The 22,324-nt window shown below is 43.1% G+C and overlaps 1 protein-coding gene across 2 annotated transcripts in view; it reads right to left on the reverse strand.

The window, feature by feature from the left end:
- PRKCG (protein kinase C gamma) overlaps window positions 1–17,285 on the reverse strand; it is a 452,626-nt gene extending 435,341 nt beyond the window's left edge. For both annotated transcript variants that reach the window (XM_088459502.1, XM_088459496.1), the window contains exon 1: window positions 16,861–17,285. In XM_088459502.1, coding sequence (XP_088315628.1) covers window positions 16,861–17,030 — 170 coding nt within the window. In that variant the 5' untranslated portion in view covers window positions 17,031–17,285. The remainder of the gene's footprint in view (window positions 1–16,860) is intronic.
- Window positions 17,286–22,324: the final 5,039 nt, after the last annotated feature.

Genomic DNA, 22,324 nt, shown 5'->3' on the forward strand with positions numbered 1-22,324 from the left:
TATCACTTATCAAGTACTTTCTAAAGCATGATAGCTAAAAGCTGACTGGTTGCTATGGGAAACTTCTCAACCTGTCCTATTTTGTAGGTTTGCTACATCTCCCCCAAAAGACTAAAAGCAAGTACCTACTTTACCTCCCTCAGAATTATAGTTATTTTGCAAGTTTCTATCAGACCCTGCTCAAATTTTTACCTAGGTGTATATAAAATTATCACTCCTGTGAACCCCGCTGGTCTTTCATCTCAAGGAGAAGCCATCACACAAAAAGTCTGAGCATGGATATTTATAACAAGCATCCTATAGGTTGCCCACTAGCTTTATTATTGCTAGCTTACAGACTCAGGACCTGATTCAGATCTGGTCGCAAGCGCTGAGCACTCGCAACCGGGTCGATGGTGGCCCAGAGCGCATGCGCACGACGGAGCCGGCTCCGTCGTGCGCGAAACCCAGATAGCGTCGGGCAATCCATCGCTCCCGGTCTCACACCAAAGGGGGCGTGCTATCGATGTTGAGTGACAGCACACTGCCTTTGGTGGGCGGGCCGGGGGGTGGCTGCCCAGGTGGAGGCATTCCCATGAGAACGCCTACCATTTGGGGGCGGCGACCCCACTGACATCACAAGTGATGTCAGTGGGAGAGCTTTCGGCTCTGTTTGAGCCGAAAGCTCTCTGGGGCTTGCGACCACGAGACCCTACCACAAGGGTCTCATCGCAAGCCCAATGGTCGCAATGGTCTTGACCATCGTGACCATCATCCTGGCTATTCGCATTAGCTGTGGGTGGCAACCCACAGCAATGTGAGCAGCCAGGAGACTGCTCCATAAAAGAAAAAAAAAAAAGACGCCCTGATTCAGAGCGAGCGCTCTGTCAGAGCGTCCGGCTCTGAATCAGGGCCTTAATCAGTGTTCACTACAGGATACACTCTACAGCATTTAATTAAATTAATAGTAATTCTCAGCCTCAAGTGTGTAATAAACATGACCCAGGTTCACCACCTTTTTTAAATAAGTGCACCAACAATTCAGAGACAGATCAAATTGGCTAGACAAAATATTGCAAAACTATTTATTATGAGAGACTGAATTGCATGAATGAAGGTTGTGGTGGGAATTTTCTGAATCTCACTTTAGTGAGAGGGCTTTGTTGTATTTTTTTATTTAATTTCTAAGGTTATCTACAATGAGGTCACTAATGTAAGAGTTAAATGTATGATCTAAATCAGATATAAGTGTTCAAAGGTTGAATATACTGTACATATATAATATGTAAAGTATTGCATAGTTTGATTATTACTGAGTTGCTGTAGCATAATATCAATTGCAGTGTTATTCCAATCCAGTATTCCTTCAAGGGGATACATTCAGTATCCCGACTGGTGCCAGAATCCTGACACCTGTCAGAATCTCGGCACCGGCATCCCGAAGGTAACTAGCGAGGTGGGTTAAGGTTAGTCACTAAGGGTCTCATTCAGACCCGCTTGCAAGCGGGTCGATGTTGAGGTCCTGCGCACGCGCAGTGGCCGCACTGTGCATGCACAAGCCCCAGAGCGAGAGAGAAATTCTATCGCTCTGGGGCTCACTACAAAAGGGGCGGCTGTTGATGGTGATCGCCACCTTGATCCATTTTGTAAGCGGGGCGGTGTGTGGCTACACAAACTGCAGCGTTCCTGAAGGAACGCATACCATTTGGGGGCGGCCCCACTGACATCACTCGTGATGTCAGTGGTGAGTTTCTGGCTCTAATAGAGCCGAAAGCTCACCGGGGCTTGTGGTAGACAAGACCCTACCACAAGGGTCTTGTCGCAAGCCCCGATGGTCGTGATGGTCTTGACCATCGCAACCATTAACCTGGCCGCTCACTAAAGATGTGGGTGGTCACCCACAGCCTAGCGAGTGGCCAGGAGGCCGGGCTCGAAAATAGATGCGGCCGCCCTCATTCAGAGCAAACACTCGCATTTTGCGAGTGCCTCTGAATGAGGTCCAAAGTGTAGAGGGTTAGGGTGCAGGGAGGGGGAGGTTAGGTTTAGGCACTAGGGTGGGAGTTTAGGTTCAGGCATGGGTTTAGGGTAGGGAGAGGGGGGAGGATAAGGGAGAGGGGAAGGGTTAGGATGCCTACCAACAGGTGTCGGTATCCTAACCATGTCGGGATGCCGGCAATTTTGACCGCCGGCATCCCGTACCCATCTCTCTTCAAGAAATAATTATCCTTTTCATTTCATATTTGTCATTACAAAAATTTATATTGAGGGTTATACTAAATATGGTGTGATCATATTTCTAAAATTAAGAGAATACTCAGTTGTAGGAGTTGGATCATCATCAAACCCATTAGTCTTTGTAGCTTCCCCGGGCCCACATGCCCACATATGCGCCTGCATTCTAAGAACAATGATAATCAAAATAATCCTGATTACTCTACAATTAACATGGCGTACAGTATAAGTGAGGTATTTAGTGCATTTTTGGCCAAACATGTACTAAGAACCTCACTTATACTCCATGTTAATTGTAGAGTTTATTAGGATGATTTTGATTATTATTGTGCTTAGTACCTACAGTGTGTGCCTGCATTCTATGGGCCTGATTCAGAGCCGGTCGCTATTAGCGCTCGCTCGTTCAGAAAAAGGGGGTGGCTATTCAAATGAACTGTTCGCTCTTTGCGGTCTGTTGCCGCCTCTATGTCTGAACAAGCAAACAAAACATGCGGTCGTTTTTTTGATAAAAACGCCCCCTGGCCGCTCGCATCATACGTCATGTCCGCTATTTATTAGATTAATCGAGTACATCGACCAGCGTATGAACTGCTCGCTATTCTTGTGGTTGGCTTTTCCTACCACAAATTTGCGAGCAGTTCTGACTATAACATAACCCAGTGACGTGGTCAGTGATGCTGCTGTATTAATTATGCACACCCATAAAATGCCCGTTTTGACCTTTAAGCACGCCTGCGTTCTGATCTCCACTCCCCGTTTTCAAGCACCTTCCCCTGTTACCACCCACATACGCCTCCTCCTGTCACTCATATTACCAGGCATTCGCTATTTAGCGAGCACACGATTTTCGGCCGCACTGACTGGTTCGCGCATGCGTATTACGATCCGTACGCATGCGCAGTTGGGCAAACATCGTTCGGAACGAACGAGCGGCCGCTTACGAGCGGCTCTGAATCAGGCCCTATGTCCCCTGCATTGTACTTCAAGTCTCAACATGGCAGCACCTCTTATTATGTTTAAAATTAGGGTGTGCAGACCAAGACTCCTCCCCATTTTCTATGAATATAAACAAAACTCTGGTGGAAGCATCGCCAAGAGGAGGAGAAACAGCAAGTACCAATATCATGTGACCCTGCCACCTAAACCAAATGGGATGGTCAGCATCCCGGTGCACACAATGCCGGAGGTCAGAATCCCAGCACTGGAATATCGACAGCAGTCAGAATCCTGATGGCTACGATCCAAAAGTGAGTATTAGGCTTAGCGAGAGGCTTAGCATTAGGGTTAGGTTTAAGAACTAGGGGGAGGGTTAGGTTAGTCTGCGGGAGGGGTGGGTTAGGTTAGGCTGTGATGAGAGGGGCACTTTTAGAGGTAGGCTGCCGAAGGGGAAGAAGGGTTAGAATACTTACCTGCATGCATCGGGATTTCCACCATCGGGATTCTGACTGCCGGCATTATCAGCGCCGGAATCATGTACCCAACCCAACCAAATACAGGAGCACAGGTGCTGCAGTAGTAATGGTAAAAGTATACGCAGTGCTTGATTCAGAGATGGACGCAGAAGTGATTGGTGCTGTGGCTTCAGTAGCAGCAGATCTGTGAAGATATGTAAATGATGCAGGTGTCATCTTTTGAAATGAGGCGCCCTCCTGTGGCTTCTCAGATCCACTGCATGTGTCCGAAAATGCAGCACTGGATCACCATCAGGCGGACCATCAGACATCTGGGTAACCCTAAGGTTACTCAGAATGTCCACTGTAAATAAGCTGATGAGGCCAGTGAATCTGCACCAGAAAATGCAAACGCTGCTGGGGCACTGCAACAAAACGAAGGAGACACACCTCAGTTTTGAGCAAGGGCCCCCTTCTCCTGCCCCAAATGCCTGCAACAGCCCCCTTCTCCTCCCCCAAATGCCTGGAGCTTGTCAAGCAAGCTGCGGTATACAGTGCACTGCGAACGGGGTCGCAGTAACATTTCGGCACATGCGCACTGCAGCCTCGGCACATGCGCAGTCATGAAACCATCGGTCATTTGCAACAGAATCAGAACTGTATCCAGGGCTGAATCAGGCCCTCAGTGTGTACATAATATAGTACTTTTATCTGTGTCTGGGCAGCGCAAATAATAAAGTTACATTTACGCGATTTAACTAGACATCCTGAGTAACCTGAGGGTTACTCAGATGTCTGATGGTCATGCATTTCATCCAATTCTTACATCCTCTGATGCAGCAGCAGATCACAGAAGCAGGCAGTGGGTGTCTGTTAGCTCAAGACACCTCTTGCAGCTTTTGCATATATTAGCACAGTCTCTGCCTACAAAGACAGAGCGGAGGTGCTGTGTCCATCTCTGAATCAGGCCTTCTAAGCGCAAGAAGTCTAACACGCAACATGCAACCAAACCTACATTTGCATAGACGCATAATCATTTTATGCTCAGTACAAAATAGGAGCAAAAAAAACAGACTTACATCCAACTCTACATCAGCCCCTGTAAGAGAATTTAGAAAGTCACTGGCAAACAAGTAATTGGACATCTCTACCTTTGATAGATGGGTCCTCACCTTGACCTTTAGCCAGTCATATAGATTAGGAATGGATACATGTGAATTAGGACAGAGTGTAAATATACAATTATTTATTTACACATATGTACTTAAGTTACTGTTCTCAGATTGAAACTAGATTGTGTTTGAAGCTGTAAATGACATGTAAATTTAGCATTACCATGGCAAATTAGTCATCCTTATCCTTCTACCTTTTAGTGGCCCTAGCCCAGTGCTTAAAAGTGGCCATATAAACGTTGAACTCAACCCCTCCACTCCCTGTCCCACTTTCCTGGGTGCTTTTTTAATAAAGGGACAGCGGGCCACAAAAGGGGGCGTGGTATCAAAACAAAGGGGCGTGGTCACACAATAGTATCTCCAATTCAAATTGCGCCACACAGTAGCACAATCTTATTCACATTACGCCGCACATAGTGCCCCATATTCACATTTTACACCACATAGTAGGGTCTCTTATTCATGAAAAGACACACAATAGTTGTTACATGTGCCGCTGCTCTCAGTCGCTATTCTAGCTACCTGGAGTCTGGCTGCTATGTGCAGCTACTCACCTCTTGGTAGTCTCATCACCTGACCGCAGCCTGAGGGTCCAATCACAGGAGACCTCTCCCTTCATTAGGGATTCAAGTCAGTTCCTGCCTCCCGATGATATTACTAAGTTTCTGCACCTAGTGGATGTTCACGTGGTCGCTGCACGGTATGCAGTTCCTTGCTCCTGAACCCTTGTTCCTGTGTCCAGTGTCCTGCCATTGTATATTTTTGCTTCCAAACCCAGGGCCTGATTCAGATCCGCTCGCGAGCGGTGAGCGTTCGCAAGCGGGTCGATGTTGGGCCAGTGTGCATGCGCACGGCGGACCCAGCTCCGTCATGCGCGAGACCCGGATAGCGACGGGCAAGCCGTCACTATGGGTCTCGCTACAAAGGGGGCGTGCTGTCGATGGTGGTAGGTGTGCTGGGGGCGTGGCTGGCCTGACGGAGGCATTCCCATGGGAACGCCTACCGTCTGGGGCTGGCCCCACTGACATCACAAGTGATGTCAGTGGGAGCGCATTTGGCTCTGATAGAGCCAAAAGCACTCCAGGGCTTGCGGAAGACAAGGTACTCTTGTCGCAAGGTCTTGCGGAAGACAAGGGTCTCTTGTCGCAAGCCCGATGGTCGCGATGGTCTTGACCATCGCTACCATCTTTTTGGCCGCTCGCTATAGCTGTGGGTGGCTACCCACAGCTATGCGAGCGGCCAGGAGGCCGCTCTAAAAATTCAGAGGGACGGCCATGATTCAGATCGAGCGCTCTGTCAGAGCGCCCGGCTCTGAATCAGGGACTCAGTCCTCAGTGTCCTGTTCCTGCTGGATTCTGACCTGTTCCCGTGTCCATCCCAGCTCTGTATCTTGCCAAGACCCTCCAGCTTACCTTCTGTGTCACCTCAAGTTTGTGTCTAGTCCCAGCGTATACCTGTGGATTCATCCTGTCAGTTCAACTATATCAAGTATTGGTTCTGCTACAAGCTCAACCTGCATCTACGTGCCAGTTCAACCATTTCAAGTACGGATTCTGTTACACGCTCCAACCTTCATTCACCTGTCAATTCAACCATATCAAGTACTGGTTCTGTTACAAAATTCCACATGCATCCTGAGTAGCTGGCCTGCCACAATCAAATCCATATCCAGCATTACAGGTTCAACAGTATTCCCACTTGAATCCTGAGTAGCTGGCCTGCCACAATCAAGTTGATTTCCAGCATTGCAGGTTCTACAGTATTCCCACCTGCATCCTGAGTGGCTGGCCTGCCACAATCAAGTCCATATCCAACTTTGCAGGTTAAACACTATTCTCCCAAACTGTGTCAGTATATTGCAACTCTGTAGTTTTCCTGATCATCTAGCAAGTCTCCCAGTGGCAGAGTTCAGTACACACCTGCCCCTATTTGCTCCTGCAATTAACTCTCTTAACTTGCCTGCTGCTAACTCCAGGTTAACTCATTCCTAATAGTAGTGTCCCTTTTACACAATGCCCACATTAGTGCCCCTTACACATAATGCCCACAGCAGCAGTGCCCCAAGGAATGGCGCCCCTTATGCAGTTCCCCCAGGAGTGAGTGGTGCCCCTTATGCAGTGCCCTAATGCAATGCCCCCAGTAGTAATGCCCCCTGTAGCAGTGCCCCAAATACTTGAAAAAACCCTAGTAAACACAAAATACTTACCTTAAGCCCCGCTCCTGCTGCTGTCCGACTAGCTGCTCCTCAGAACTATGGGTGAGGCGTCATGATGTCTCTCCCATAGTGCCCACTGCAGGAGCCAGAAGCCGGAGCTCAAGAGCGAACTCCAGCCTCTGGCTGCCACTGTAGGGAAGGAGCACTGCACCTACTGGTAACAAAATCTCAGCAGGCGCCTGGCAACTCCCTGCGGAACAGGGCTGACTGGCCAGGTAAGGTGAGCTGGAGGAGTCGAACTAGTTCAAACTGACTGAACGCAGTTCCGCAGCCGTTCCGGCCCGCTTTAACCCCTGCTCAAGCCCATTCTGTAAACAGTTCAACATTACAAAGTCCTGAAACAGCATGGTCTATTTATACACCACATTCTGTAGATAGAATATTGGCATTCATACTGCAATTTCATTGGGAGAAGCATAAAATATCAGCAAATTGGATATACAGAACAACTGTCATGGTTTGTCTTCTGCTATTCTACTCTGCTATCAAGCCTCCCCCTTGAGAGATCCTGACACAAAATCTATACATGCTGTCAAGACTGTAGTAAATACACATTACTCATGTGTTTATACCCTTGTTTTATATTTGGTGTTGTTTATCATAGACATACCTAAACACACCATAACTTTGGGTCCTGAACTGTTTGGGCAATATTTTTTAAGTTTATAAACTAATAGCCAGCCTAAAGCTGCCTAATGAAAGCACCGGCCATGTGTAGGGGATTGATGATATTTAAAATGGGATGACAAAAATATTTTTACTGCCTAATATTTTTTCCAGAAAATGTCCCCAAAATTGTAATAAAAAATTATCATCAACTTTAAATGATAGCTATTAAAACCCGATCCACTACACTCTTGTTAACAAATATGCAGACTTATTAATACAATTCTACTGAATAAATAGCTGTTATTTATATATTTGATGATTTATTAAAATGTTGAGGACATTTAAAAAAAAAAAAAAAAAAAACTTTTATACAGTAAACAAGCAAAAAAACCACCCTTATGATATAGATTATTATATATATATATATATATATATATATATATATATGTGTGATAGAAGCACTGGAGAAGTGTGGAATGGCTTCTATGTATGTCCTAGGTTCCACCGATCGTGCCCCCCCTGGCTTTGCGCCGAGCTGAGTGGGCTCAGAGTGCAAATCTTTATTATTATTATTTTTTTCGGCAAGGGGGCGTGGCCACGCCTCCTGAGATTAGGCCACGCCCCCTATTACCGGGGCCCGCCTTGGCTCTTGGCGGCCCTGGATGTGACCATGTCGGGGAAAGCCCAGCTTGTCATGGTTGAGGATGGGGGTATAAATATTATGACGAGCAGAAGTAATAATGATGTAAAGATGTGATTAGGTGAAGTAGTGAAATTATTTTGAAGGGGCAAGTGGAGGAGAGCAGGCAGACTAGGGGGAATATATAACAAAATGTCTACAGAAGACAAGTGGAGGTGTTATCCATAACAGCCAATCAGCCTCTAGTCATTTATCTACTGTAGTACATTCTATAACATTTTTGCTGGAAGCTAATTGCTTCTGAGCAACATCTCCACTTGTCCTTATTAGAAGATTTGATTACACACACCCAGAGGAGCCGCATACTATGTTTAAACTTTCCAGGGAATGCCAGGAATAGCTAGACTTACAGTAATACTCTATGAGGGGTATTCAATATGAAACGTAAACTTCGCCGTCTATGCGTGTCGAAGTTTTCGCCGCACATCGGAGCTTTTGCCACCGAAAAAATATCGCGCGCGCCCCCGCTTATACCGGTATTCAATATGAAATCGTCGAAAACGGCACCCGGCGAAAGTGAAATCAGCGAAAACTTAGGGTGATTTCCCCAAAAATCAGCTAACACCCCCAAAAAGATGCTCTGACATGGGGGATCACTCTGGATACCCCCGATTAACCCTGCTGAAGCTTTTTGGGGTCTTTAAACGGGCTCGATAGCTGTGGGGATTTGGGAAGCTGGTGAACAATAGTATTTAGAAGGTTTTTTTGCAGAAAATAAGTAGTTCCAGCAAATTTTGGGTACTTGAAAATGGGGGTGAGCATATTTAAAAGTTGCTAAAGTTAAGTTTTAAAAAATTTGAAAAATCCACCTGCCGCAAAGGCAATGGAAAAAACACCTGGGGCATACTTGGGGACCCCCCTAGATTGTAGTTCGCTAGTTTTTAACTTTGTACCTCCCCAATTTTTTTTTTTACCCCCAAAATGAAAGTGCTTTTTTTGGGGTCTTCTGAGGTATTTTTAAAAACTTTTTACAGTTTACCTTTGGGGGACTGTCTGAAGGTTGCAGGGTGGTTTCCAAAATGTTGCACCCCAAAACCCCAATTCTGCACTTTTTTTCGGCACCCATTCCTTGGTGATACTTTTTCACAGGGTCAAATGCAATATACTTTTCGCACCGGCGAAAAGTTTTCAAATTGAATACGGTGTAAAAGTAAAAACGCCGAAAATGACGTCATCCGAGCAAAAACATCGCAGAAACTGAGTTTTCGCTCCATATTGAATATGTAGACAAAAAAAAATATTGTATAGTGTGGAGTAAAAAAAAAAAAGTTCCCAGATGGGTTTAACTAGAGGACACCACCCTTTCTTTCTCCTGCCCAATCGGCTTAAAAAAGCCAATCAGTTATCAATTCCCCTGTAAGCTTTGTAATCACTGGGATATAAGGTTCACCTGATACAGGCTTGTTTCAGGTGGGCTGAGTCGGAAGTTAATGAACTGCAACATCAGACCTATGGGGACATCAGAAGGATCTAGCAAATGGGTAATTAAAGAGAAGAAAGCACAATGAGGGGAATTCAATATGAAATGTAAACTTCGCTGTCGAAGTTTATGTTTCATATCAGAGTTTTTACCTGCGTTAAAGTATGGGGCGCGCGCCCGCTTACCCCCGTATTCAATATGAAATTAACGAAAACGGGAGCCTGCGAAGTTGGATTTGCGTAAAGTTACGAATTTTTCCTTAAAAAAATTGTAGGACCCCTCTAAAGTTGTAAAAACATGGGGATCACTATGGGTACCCCCGTTTTAGCCTGTAATTGAAAGTCGGGGATTTAAATAGCCGCAGCAGGTGTTTTTTTCCGACATTGAAGAAGTGATGCAGAAGAGCACTTAGGTGTTTTTTTTTTTTTTTTTAAGTGGTCCTATCAAATTTGGGGTACATGAAAATGGGTACTAGCATATTTTAAAAATTCTGCAATTGTGCACCTGCCGCTATAAATCTATTCTAGAAAACACCTGCCGCGTACTTGCAGAATAGCCCTGAACCTATTTCCCTATTTTTAAACAATTTTTTCCAATTTTTTTTTTCACCCCAATTTTTTAATTAATTTTTTGGGGTGTCCCTATTTTTTTTTAAAACTTTTTTTGACACAGTTCTTTTTTAAATGTCATTCCCAGGGGTGCAGGCTATTTTATTTAAGCCTGTACCCCTAAAACCCCAATTCTGCACTTTTTTTCGACACCTATTCAATGGTGAAAAGTTATCCCCGTTTTTTTATCAAAGACTTTTCGAACCTGCGAAAAGTCTTTGAAATTGAATACGGTGTAAAACTAAAACCTGCGATAATGACGTCATAAGTGCGATATTAACGCAAAAACAATGTTTTCGCTCCCATATTGAATACCCCTAATAGAGTTCATTTTAAAGCATTGTACTCCCTACAAAACAAAATTCTTCATTTTGTTGGGATGAGTAATCCATTAACCTCAGCTCTAAAACAATAGTTTAAAAACTGTAAAGGCCCCCCCACACGGCGCGATTTTTTAAACGATTTGGCCGTTTTCGACCATTTGGAATGACAAATTGTTTAAAAAGTGCCATGTGTGGGCATGAGAACGATGCCGATGTGCGCTCCTGCAGTCGTTGATCGTGGTCGCTGATCAATTGAACCTGCAGACAGATATAGACCTATCGTTCACGATTTGGCACGCATTGTTCAGTGTGTATGCTCAATGGACAATACGATGGACAATATGCCGTCACTTTTCCTGGCATAATCCTCTCCACTATTTTGTGCCAGCATCGTGAGTTTGTTTGCTGCAAACAATTTAATGTTAACGATCTGCAGTCATTAACGAGCCATCTATATCGTTTGTACAATCGTTCCATGTGTATGCACAATATTGTTTGTCCGGGAGTGTACAGTGATTTCAAGGGAATTTACAAACAAGATTGGATCGTTTGCAAATTGTACCGTTTGTAGGCCCCTTTAAACATGTGAAGCTTGTTTAATAATAAGTATACTCATATATTAACAGCGCAAGTTATGTTTGGAGCCAGATTTGTACTGCAGTTGTCAGTTAGGCTAACCCTCTTCTCCCTGTCTACCCATATCCCCTCTAAATTGGAAGCTCTTGCGAGCAATACCCTCTCTGTATTTTCTGCTCTACATAATTAAAAGGTCGACACACATATGGTCAACAAATTTTTTTTGTATTTCAAGTCTAATCCTAACCCTATACCTAACTCTCACCCCTACAGATGTGCCCAGAGAGTTTGTTGCTCCATACGCTATGTAGCACACCTTGCATGGCGCGCCACACACCAACGCCATGAGTCGCACCACACAGAAAGTTTCGTAATGTAGCGTAGGAAAAAAGTCAAGGTGTAATACAGCTTTTTGTCCACCAGGTGTCACTTTTCCTAAACTACACAGTGCATGCGTATGATTTCCAATACATGTTCTGTATCACCGCCCGATGATTAAGCTCTGTATTACACACTGACTGTGCGGTTGAAATCAAACACTTGCGCCAATGTAAGTACTGTCGGCACTGTCCCAGACTTAGACATTGTAGTGATTTCATTACTTTAGGAACTACTGTAGTAATGGGTTGAGGCGTGTGGCCTAGGGGGCTAATGCCTAGTCTCACTGCTTCTCCCATCTACTTGTCCCGTGGGTTTGAAACCTTGAAAATATAGAATTTTTTTTTTTTTTTAAATCTTCACTTATTAAGTATTCAATACATTATCCACAACTTCCCACCACCTGGCATTTCTATGCTACTTTATGCCACTGTGTGCTCAAGAAAGTGGTGTATGGCGTTCCAATACAGTACCCATGTAGCACAAAGCTAGTCGCACTACAGTATGGTGTTTCGAGTTTATTTCTACTGCGCATGCCCAGTGTGTCGTGAGTCAAACACAGTGAAAGTGGGATGTCTGTATTACAGTACATACTGACTGTGCGTTTAAAGAGCAAAATTGTGTCAATGTCGGCGCTGTTCCAGACTTGGACACTATAGTGATTTCTCATGACCAGTAACGAGAGAGAGACAGAGACAGAGACAGAGACAGAGAGAGAGGTTTTACAACCTGACTGTGCATTTAAAGCACAAACTTTCGTCAATGTCTGCACGGTTGGCGCTGTGGTGGCTGTCAACCAGCTCCGAGGAGTTACAAATTGGATTTCTGGTGCATGCCCAGTGGAGCAAAGCCATGTCGCGCTACAGTATGCCATGGCATATGGAAGATCACAGCACTGCGAATTCCCAGTGGGTCGGGAGTCAAACTTGCTTCAGTGTCGGCGCTGTCCCAGACTTGGACACTATAGTGATTTCTCATAACCAGTAACTGGTAGTGGGCACTGTTTGAGAGAGAGGTCTCTGTATTACAACCTGACTGTGCGTTCCTAAACCCAACCCTCCCTCTGTTGCCTAAACCTAACCATAGCCTAAACCTAACCGTCCCCTCTAGCAGCCTAACCCTAGCCCCCCCTCAAGTTCCTAACCATAATCCTTACCTTAAAATTTTGTAAAAAATCCTCCAAACAGTAACGTGTCAACTTTTTTTGTGTCACATATTGGTGTGTCAACAATCTGAACCTGTTGACCTTTTGTCAGTCAACATTTAGTACCTGTAGACCATCCGGTATCAACCTACACATTGTTGACCTTTTGTCTGTCGACCCTTCATCCGTATACCATTATGTAAAGTTGTGAAATTGTATCAGTTTGAATTTATGTAACTTGTTGTTTGTCTTTTTTCCTTTGTACAACACTTACGAACCCCTCTTGGCTCCATATAAATAAAAGATAAAGATAATAACAGAACAGAAAATGCAGTAAGGCAACAGCTGGAGGGGCAGCTTGTCAACCCATGTTTTATCTCAACATGTAACAGAAAAATGTAATATCTCCTAATGTAAGGGTATTATAGATGTAGCCTCATTGTACCCGCCCCCCCGATTTTTGCCTTTGCACAGTCACAATAAAAAGTTACTTAAAAAAAAAAAAAAAGAAGATTAGAGATGATATTTTATTCATTGCAATCTGGGATTAGTCTCAGTACATTACGGAGTCTTTGAACTTCAACGTGGGAATAGAAAAATGGCTTTCCAGTAACTGTAATCTCTGATAAACTACATTCCTATGCTTCATTAACTTTAGTAACAGAAGGGAAGAGAGGATATAAAACTCCCAATATATCACCAAGTGCATCAAGGCATGCGCTGGTAAAACACACTAAATTAAATATGGTCATTACTATAAAACAAGCCAAACACACAGAAAACCAAAGAGAGGCTTGAAATGCAAAATTTATTGCTTAAAAACATCAACAAAACAACTATAAAAAAAGACAACCCAAAACACACAATAATGACTGCTAAGTACCAATACATATTACACTTCTGGGAAATGATGACTTTGAGTGCATGTTGTTTGTGCTGGATGTATACTGTTGTAGCTTGATAGATATAAACAAAACGTATACAATATCTTGTACTATTATATATTGTTAGTTTTTATTTACTGTCCCATTTAACAAAATAATAATTTTTGTCTTCCTCCACTGACCATGACATTTGCCAACTGTTTTTGTTTTTTCCCCCAGCTGGATGTTCTGCAGCTGAAGCCTTACATGACTATTCAGTAATTGAGTGGGGGACCCAACCTGGACATTCAGATTTCTATTAGAGATAGGCGCTGCACTGCATTTTACGTGGGTGACATAGAAATGCTTACCCATGAGCCCAGAGCCTGGCATGTGGGAAGGATGGTTATGATTCTGCATCATTCATAATCGCTGTGGCTATACAAAATAACCTGAAGTTAACTTCTGCCAAATGGACCTGGCAACATTATTTCCATCTTCTTTCTGGCTTCTTTTATATTATTTTAGGTACTAAAGAATGGTATTTCTGGGTGGTAACTGGGCAGTGACCATTCGATTGCACAAAACTGTTCCGACTAGTTGGAGTGTTGTTGGAGCTCCGTGGGCACGTAATCCGTCTTCAGTGCCCATTTGTGGCATACAGGTGGAGATGGGTGATTGGTTTCAGATTTTGCACCCAGCATGAGGCTGGTGTTAGTCCTAATACAAATGATGACAGCTGTGGATGTAATATCAGTAGGCAGAATAGGCTACCACATGCAGGATTTTTAGTATACGCAGGCTGATATTTGCATTAGCATAATGTAGTCAGGGTGGTTAAGAAAAATGGTGGGCCCGCGGGAAATGGAGGGGGTGTAGCCACACCCTCTCTGAAAAAATAAATAGAAAATACAATGTGCACCATGTGTTCATTCTAGCATCTTGCACATTTGCACCTGTCTCAACCCATGCAGTTCCTCTTTTCTGCCTGGGGTGTCGCTCTCTGCCCTGGTGCTTCTAACACACTCTGGTCTGTCTCTCTGCAGTTTGTTGCATCAACTGAGTGTGCTAGAAGCACCGAAACAGCGAGTGACACCCCAGGCAGGAAAGTGGAACTGCAGGGGTTGTGACAGGTGCAGGATGCTAGAATTAACACAACACCTGCAAAGGGAGCATTTGACCCCCTTAACAGCAAGACCAGGTCCCTGCTAAACCCCTTAAATATGCCTGGGGAATTAGTACTTTCTGCCCCCCATCCCTTCAGCACCCCTGAATGCAGGAAGAAAGCAGTCGCGGGCAGACAGAAAATGCATGCGACTCAGAATTCACCCCAAGAAATGTTCAGATTTAATCAATAACTCTGTTATATAATAAAATCTTCTTTAATATGAACGTTAGAACGGCAACATGGTAGCACAATTGTTAGCATTGCTGTCAGACAAAATTGGGTCATAGGTTCGTTTCCATTCAGGGCCCTATATGTGTGGAGTTTGTATGTTTCTCATTTGCATGGGCTTGCTCCAGGTTCTCTGGTATCCTCCCACAATCCAAAAACATACTGGTTGGTTAATTAACTGGCTTCTAAGAAATAAATAACCCCCATGTGTGTCAATGTGGTGGGGGATATAGGATTATAAGCTCCTCTGGGGCAGGGACTCATGTGAATGACTAAATATTCTCTGAAAGCGCTGCATGATATGGGTGCGCTATATAAATAACCATTAAGAAGTAAATAAATACGACCCCCATGTAGATGAGTGTTATCAGAGAGATGTGATGTGGGTAGATGAAGAAATGTCCATGAAGGAATACACAGTCATCCTCTTTCTATCACATATGGAGGAAATTCAAAATTCCCCCCCCCCCCAAAAAAAAAAAGGATGATTGATTATTATTATTATTATTATTATTATTATTATAATTATGAGATTTTTGTTAACATAAAAATGAGTCACAAATACATAACAAAATTCATATTATCCTATTGTAATGTTTACATTCTAGAACAAATGCCATATTCCTCATGCTTTCCTTACGTATATGAAACAAATACACTATTATTGTTTATTCACAATAGAACCCTGTTGAGGGATATGCTTGAGCAGCCCTAAGCCTAGTGCTTTAGTGGGGAGTTCCAACCTTGGAACATTGATAATGGAAAATAACTAGATTTATAACCCTGCCTGGTTATGGTAAGCAGACGTTTCACTGGCAGCAAACAGACCTCACTATATTTATTATGGATTAGATTTATATCAAACCTAATTCTATCATTCAATAATCACAACCAATGGTGTTTGGTCATTGTACGTTGATTTTGATGTTGTTGTCATTGATTGCACTACTTGTTAGCATTGCACATACTACTTGGAACTCTAACAACATAGATTACAGTTAAAACATTAAACAAAGGGATATCTCAGCAGGATTCAATTTGTTGCTAAAGGGATTCCAGTCTCTAGATCTGATTTCTGCACAGGTCCTGCTGCTTACACGGTCATTTGCAGGCTGCTCTGTAGTGATGGGATTTCAGGAGGATTAACTGGTCAACAACAATCATAACACAACTGACACCTAATAAAACATTTTTTTTTGAGCTGACTAAAGATACAAATTACATATTATATATCTGCTTAGAAGGATGCAATGTACAGTGACGGAACCAGCAGCACAAAGAATACTTCATAGCTTATGGCATTTTATCAGCAAGTAGTTGCCAAGCACTAATAAAAACGTTTTGCTCTGTTGTTTATATCATGATGTGATGGCTATTATGCAATGCCAGCAGTGGAATTCCTATACACTTGTTATTATCACAGCCATTAGGTCTGATACTATTAACACAGTGGAAAGGTTCCCTATCTTAGTATATGATGTACAGTACATTTGATGCTTTTACATTGTCTAACCATGCAATGAAGAAGATAGAACGATATGCAGCAATGTAGAAGTCACTTAACCACTATAAAGACCAGTACATGCAGGTGATGGACTCTGTATTCTGTACAGTACACTTCAACAAGTATCCCATTACTTTAATCACAATATAGTGGTGAAAGGGGACTTTAAAGAGTATGTTAATGATTGGCAATAAGGACACCTGTCATCTGTCTGTACCATTGCACCACAGTGCAGGCCAGCAGGACAATAACTAGCGCTCCTTCCCTTTGCGCAGAGGGCTACCTATGGCATTATTATTCCAGATGGCTCAGCAGTGCATTACGATAAAAGTTAGCTAGAGGGAACTTACCAGATGAAGTCAGTGCAGTGGCTGCAGAAGGTGGGCTGCTTGAAGAATCTGGCAGTGAACTTGTGGCTCTTGACCTCATGGACTAGTTTTTGCCTGAGAGCTCCCTTTCGACAAAACAGAGGCTTCACAAAGGGCTGCTCCACATCGGTGCCTGTGCACACCTGAGCCATCTTGTGCAGGTTTTCAGTGCAGCTCCTCTCTGTGAGAATTCCAGGTTCTGGGAGGAGATGCTACCTGAGCCCCTGCAAGAGATACAGCCGGGAGCAGCTCTGTAGGTGGAGGAGAGCTGGCAGAGAGCTGCAGTCAGCTGTGGCTGAGAGATGACACTTGCAGGGACTGTAATAACTGGAATAATGTGTGTGTGTGTGTGAGAGAGAGACTGTGTGTGCTGCTACCTTAGGAGCCTCGGAGATAGAGAGGGCAGTTCTTCAACATATCCTTCAAAAGGAGGGACTTTTCCCTGTCTAATAAAGCAAAACAGGAGGAGTTTTCCCTTTAAAGGCAAGGATTAATAGCATTTGTTGGTTATGTAACAGTTAAATGGAGCTAGCCACACAAGGCTACTCTGTAGCCACACAGCATGTATCTGTCACGAATATATGATATATTAGCAGCTTTGTGTTTAAAATAAACAAAATTTAAAGACATAAAAAAGTGTATAACAGGTTTTGTACCACATTATTCTGTTATAATGGGCTGAATTTGGTATTGAATAAAATATCATTTGAGAGATCTGAACATGTGAAATGCATAATAAGAATTCACAGTTGTTCTACCATAGTTGTTGCATGTGATTAAAGTTCCAGTTTTATCTGTTTTTATTTCTTGATGAAGATCCTGATCAAATAGAGATTTAGCTAAATATGAGATAGAAACCAATTGTGCATTAAAACAATATCTTGTATTCTGACAAATCCTCATTTCCAGGCACAAGCATAAGTTCACTAAAGTGTTGGTCTACAATAGTGTAGGTCACAGGTTCTCAAACTTGGTCCTCAGGACCCCAAACAGTGCATGTTTTCCAGGTATCCTCACAGAATCACAAGTGAAATAATTAGCTTCACCTATGGATCTTTTAAAATGTGTCAGTGAGTAATGAATACACCTGTGCATCTTCTGGGTGACCTGGAAAACGTGAACTGTGTGGGGTCCTGAGGACTGAGTTTGAGAACCACTGGTGTAGGTGTTTTGCTGCCCATACAAAGGGTCCCATTTATTAGTGATCACATTGTGATATGGGCAGGATATTACCACCCATGATCGCATTGCAAGATGCCATTATAGCGGCGCAATGTATCATCCGGTACCTGCAGGGACAGGTCAGGACAGATTGGGGAGGGTTCTGGGGGAGCCCTCTGTCAGTTAATTATGCAAAGTGTAGCCCATAGGCTACAGCGGCTTACGCCATCTTCAGATAGCTTTAGCTGCTGGGCCAATCTCCGGAATGCACTGCATTCCAGAAGTTGGTAAATTTGGCAGCAGCGCAAGGGGATGCGGCTGCCAGCGGGAATAGAGGGATCGCAGCAGTATTGGAGATATCTGCTGCGGTCCTGCCTTCACACATTTGGGGGAATCTTAATAAACAGGAATTTTCTGTGATTAAGCCGCAAATATACAATGATAAATGGGCCCCAATGTGAGATCAAATTCCCATCAGACAGGCCAATTGTCTGACATTGCCATACACTGCCAGATAATTGTTCTGTCTGATAGCGAGTATACACACTGTCAGAACCAAACACAAATGATCGCATTTATATTGGTGACTGATAATGCCTCTGCGATACAATAACCAGACACATTGTCATGAGCAGGCATACGGACCATGCACCGATTCCCGTAGTGGTTAATATAATGCATTGGTGTGCACTGTGAGCCACAGGGGCCTATGTGCGCTGCATAACCTGCTCCCATTATAGATGTGCCCATGTGTAGGCCATACTATACTGTATGCATAGTTAGTAATCTTTAATGCACGATTCTTATGAACAGGTATACTGCATAATTGTATTATTTTATATTAGTGTTGCAAGATCAGGTTAAGGGGTGCCATCTCCTGGGCGTACACAACAGCACTTCTCATGCAGCAGCCAATCAATAGCTCCAGTGCCTTGGTACATGTATCCAAAGCTAGTTTTATTTGGCAGCATAAAATAAACAAAATATAAAAATTAATTCTAGCCTGTCCGGTTGTAACTAACCTAATTTACAAAACAAAACAGCTTTTAGCTTAACACTTACATCAAACAAAAGCAGTGTCTCTCCACAGGCTTCCAGTCTGTTTTCCCCAGGCAGTGAGAGACAGACCGGAGAAACTGACACAACTGTTATCAGCCTCTCACAGGTGGTCTGGCAATCTAGGTTGCTCATTGCCTGGTGATTAACACACAGAAGTTAAGAACCTGGGACATACATCCAATCAATAACTTCCGCCAGTACCTTTATCACTATAGATATTAAGTAATTGTGAATACTTTCTAAAACATTCCCAATATGTAGGTAAAAAATGTAATAAAGATAACATCTATTTAAAAAATGAAAAACATTGTTTCAAAACATTATGCATTTGTTCTATTAAAGCCATCTTAAAATGAGAAAAACGTAACAAGTATCATGGTGGAAATTGGTAAATAGGCTGCTTCCCACATGCACCTACGAAAGCCTGAAAATCTTAAGGGTCCTATTGGAAAGAAATGTCATCTGCGTTCTTGAGCCCTATTTCTGCCAAACTGTTTTTTGATCAATGATAAATATTCCCTTAATAAAGGGTACCGTTTATATCCCAACAGCGGGGATTCTGGTGGTCAGAATGCCGATGCCGGAATCACAACACTTTCGGAATACCGGCGCTGACCTACTGATCACCAGAATCCCGAAGGTAAGTAGCGGGATTAGGGGGATGGTTAGGGATTAGGGATAGGCACTATGGGTAGAGTTAGGATTAGGCACTAAGGGGGGAGGGGGGCGGGTAGGTTTAGGTACCAGGGAGGGAGGATTAAGGTTAGGGATTAGGTTAGGTATACTTACCTCGAACCGTCGGCATGGTAACTTAGTCGGGATGCCGGCGTTGGGATTCTGACCACCGGGATCCAGAACTCCGACATCCTGTCCCCAACCCTTAATAATTACTTTGAACTAAAAAATTGATTGAAAAACTGACACAAGCGCTACCTCTTTAACCAAAAAAGTTCATGATAGATGATGATAAAGATGGCAGAATTACTTATGTAACTATGTCTGGTACATTTAAAACAATCATAGGGTGTACACTATTTATTGACATGGAACATATAAGTATAAAACACAATACATATGACACATAAAAACTTCAGCTTGGTAACTCTGATGTAAATAACTATGTCACCAAGAAATCACAGATGCATGACATATATAATACATATAAGTCCAATCCCGGTGTTTATAATATAAGTGGCTGCTTTACCAGAATTATGCAGGTCATGGGCATAGGTGTAAAAAATTGCGGAGAGGTAGTCCGGGTCCCTCAAATCCACAGGTCCATTGATTCTCCACAATCCTGGTGCTGCAGTGGTTCTAACTCCCTCCTGCCAACGCGTTTCGGTACTCCGTGTACCTTTATCAAGGCCTGGAGGTGTAGATGATTGGGCTCTCTTAAATACCCTTTTTGATGATGACTTCCGGTTCCGGTTATCGCGGACCGGAAGTGGTCGTCCGTTTCTAATTGCAGTCCCTCTAAAACATTCTGTATATCCTCCCAGCTTGAAAGCAGCATGTAGACATGTTCTTGTTCATTCCGAATCTTCGTCCGTTTCTAATTGCAGTCCCTCTAAAACATTCTGTATATCCTCCCAGCTTGAAAGCAGCATGTAGACATGTTCTTGTTCATTCTGAATCTTCGGAATGAACAAGAACATGTCTACATGCTGCTTTCAAGCTGGGAGGATATACAGAATGTTTTAGAGGGACTGCAATTAGAAACGGACGACCACTTCCGGTCCGCGATAACCGGAACCGGAAGTCATCATCAAAAGGGGTATTTAAGAGAGCCCAATCATCTACACCTCCAGGCCTTGATAAAGGTACACGGAGTACCGAAACGCGTTGGCAGGAGGGAGTTAGAACCACTGCAGCACCAGGATTGTGGAGAATCAATGGACCTGTGGATTTGAGGGACCCGGACTACCTCTCCGCAATTTTTTACACCTATGCCCATGACCTGCATAATTCTGGTAAAGCAGCCACTTATATTATAAACACCGGGATTGGACTTATATGTATTATATATGTCATGCATCTGTGATTTCTTGGTGACATAGTTATTTACATCAGAGTTACCAAGCTGAAGTTTTTATGTGTCATATGTATTGTGTTTTATACTTATATGTTCCATGTCAATAAATAGTGTACACCCTATGATTGTTTTAAATGTACCAGACATAGTTACATAAGTAATTCTACCATCTTTATCATCATCTATCATGAACTTTTTTGGTTAAAGAGGTAGCGCTTGTGTCAGTTTTTCAATCAATTTTTTAGTTCAAAGTTTATTAGTCCTTGGGGGGACTGAGATCTGACTGTTAGCTGCTCACTTTCAGGTGTAGCGCTGTATAAGAATTCCCGTTTTTCTTGCTACCCTTAATAATTACTGTAGCATCATCCTTGTTTTGATTAAGGCACCAAATATTGCATTGCACCAGAATGCCGTAATAATTATAATATTAAAACAATAGAACCCCTATTATCCAGGGTCATATTAACCATGGTGCTGATTAACTGGGCAGCTATACCTTTTCTTTCCTAATCCACCCTTGAATAAATAAAATAAACCATGTACAGTAGTGTTACCTAATCTGCCAGTGTTCATTGTTTACATTTACCATACGTTTCTGATGTGCACCCCTATGTATTTGTCGTTCTTTTTGTAAACAGATGCTGTTTGTTTCAGTAATATATGTAATATTTACTCAAATTATAGTCATTCCTTACATTGCACATGCATTTTTGGATTAACCGTGATTCTGAATATCCTCGCAACGTTTTCCCTTGTTTACCCCGGATAATCAGTGCTCTATTGTAATTAACAATAGTAAAACACAAAGGAGCAGATTAAATTAGCTACTGTATGTGATACAACCAATAAAAAGAGAGGTCTCCCTGGGTAACCCATATAGTATTAATGAAGAAGGTTCAGATGAAATCTCAGGGTATTTGAATCTGCCCATAAGGTTACTAATTAAACCTACAAATTAAGTGGGGCTTGACATGGCACAGCTCGTCCATGCATAAGTTTATTATTCGGAGTGTTATGCACTATAACACAATCAGTAAATCCTTGTTCGCCAGAAAGTATTATCTCTGAGTTGTCAGGACAGGGACTCCCAAAGGCGCCTGTCAGCGCAATCACCTGACTTTCCATTACAGCCAGCTGCACATGCGCCGACGTCAGACCTCACATGAGCGTTCAGGGATATTCCAAAAACTCAGG

Source organism: Taudactylus pleione, unplaced genomic scaffold (genome assembly GCF_031769625.1).
Source record: "Taudactylus pleione unplaced genomic scaffold, aTauple2 ptg000041l, whole genome shotgun sequence".
NCBI classification, from domain to species: domain Eukaryota; kingdom Metazoa; phylum Chordata; class Amphibia; order Anura; family Myobatrachidae; genus Taudactylus; species Taudactylus pleione.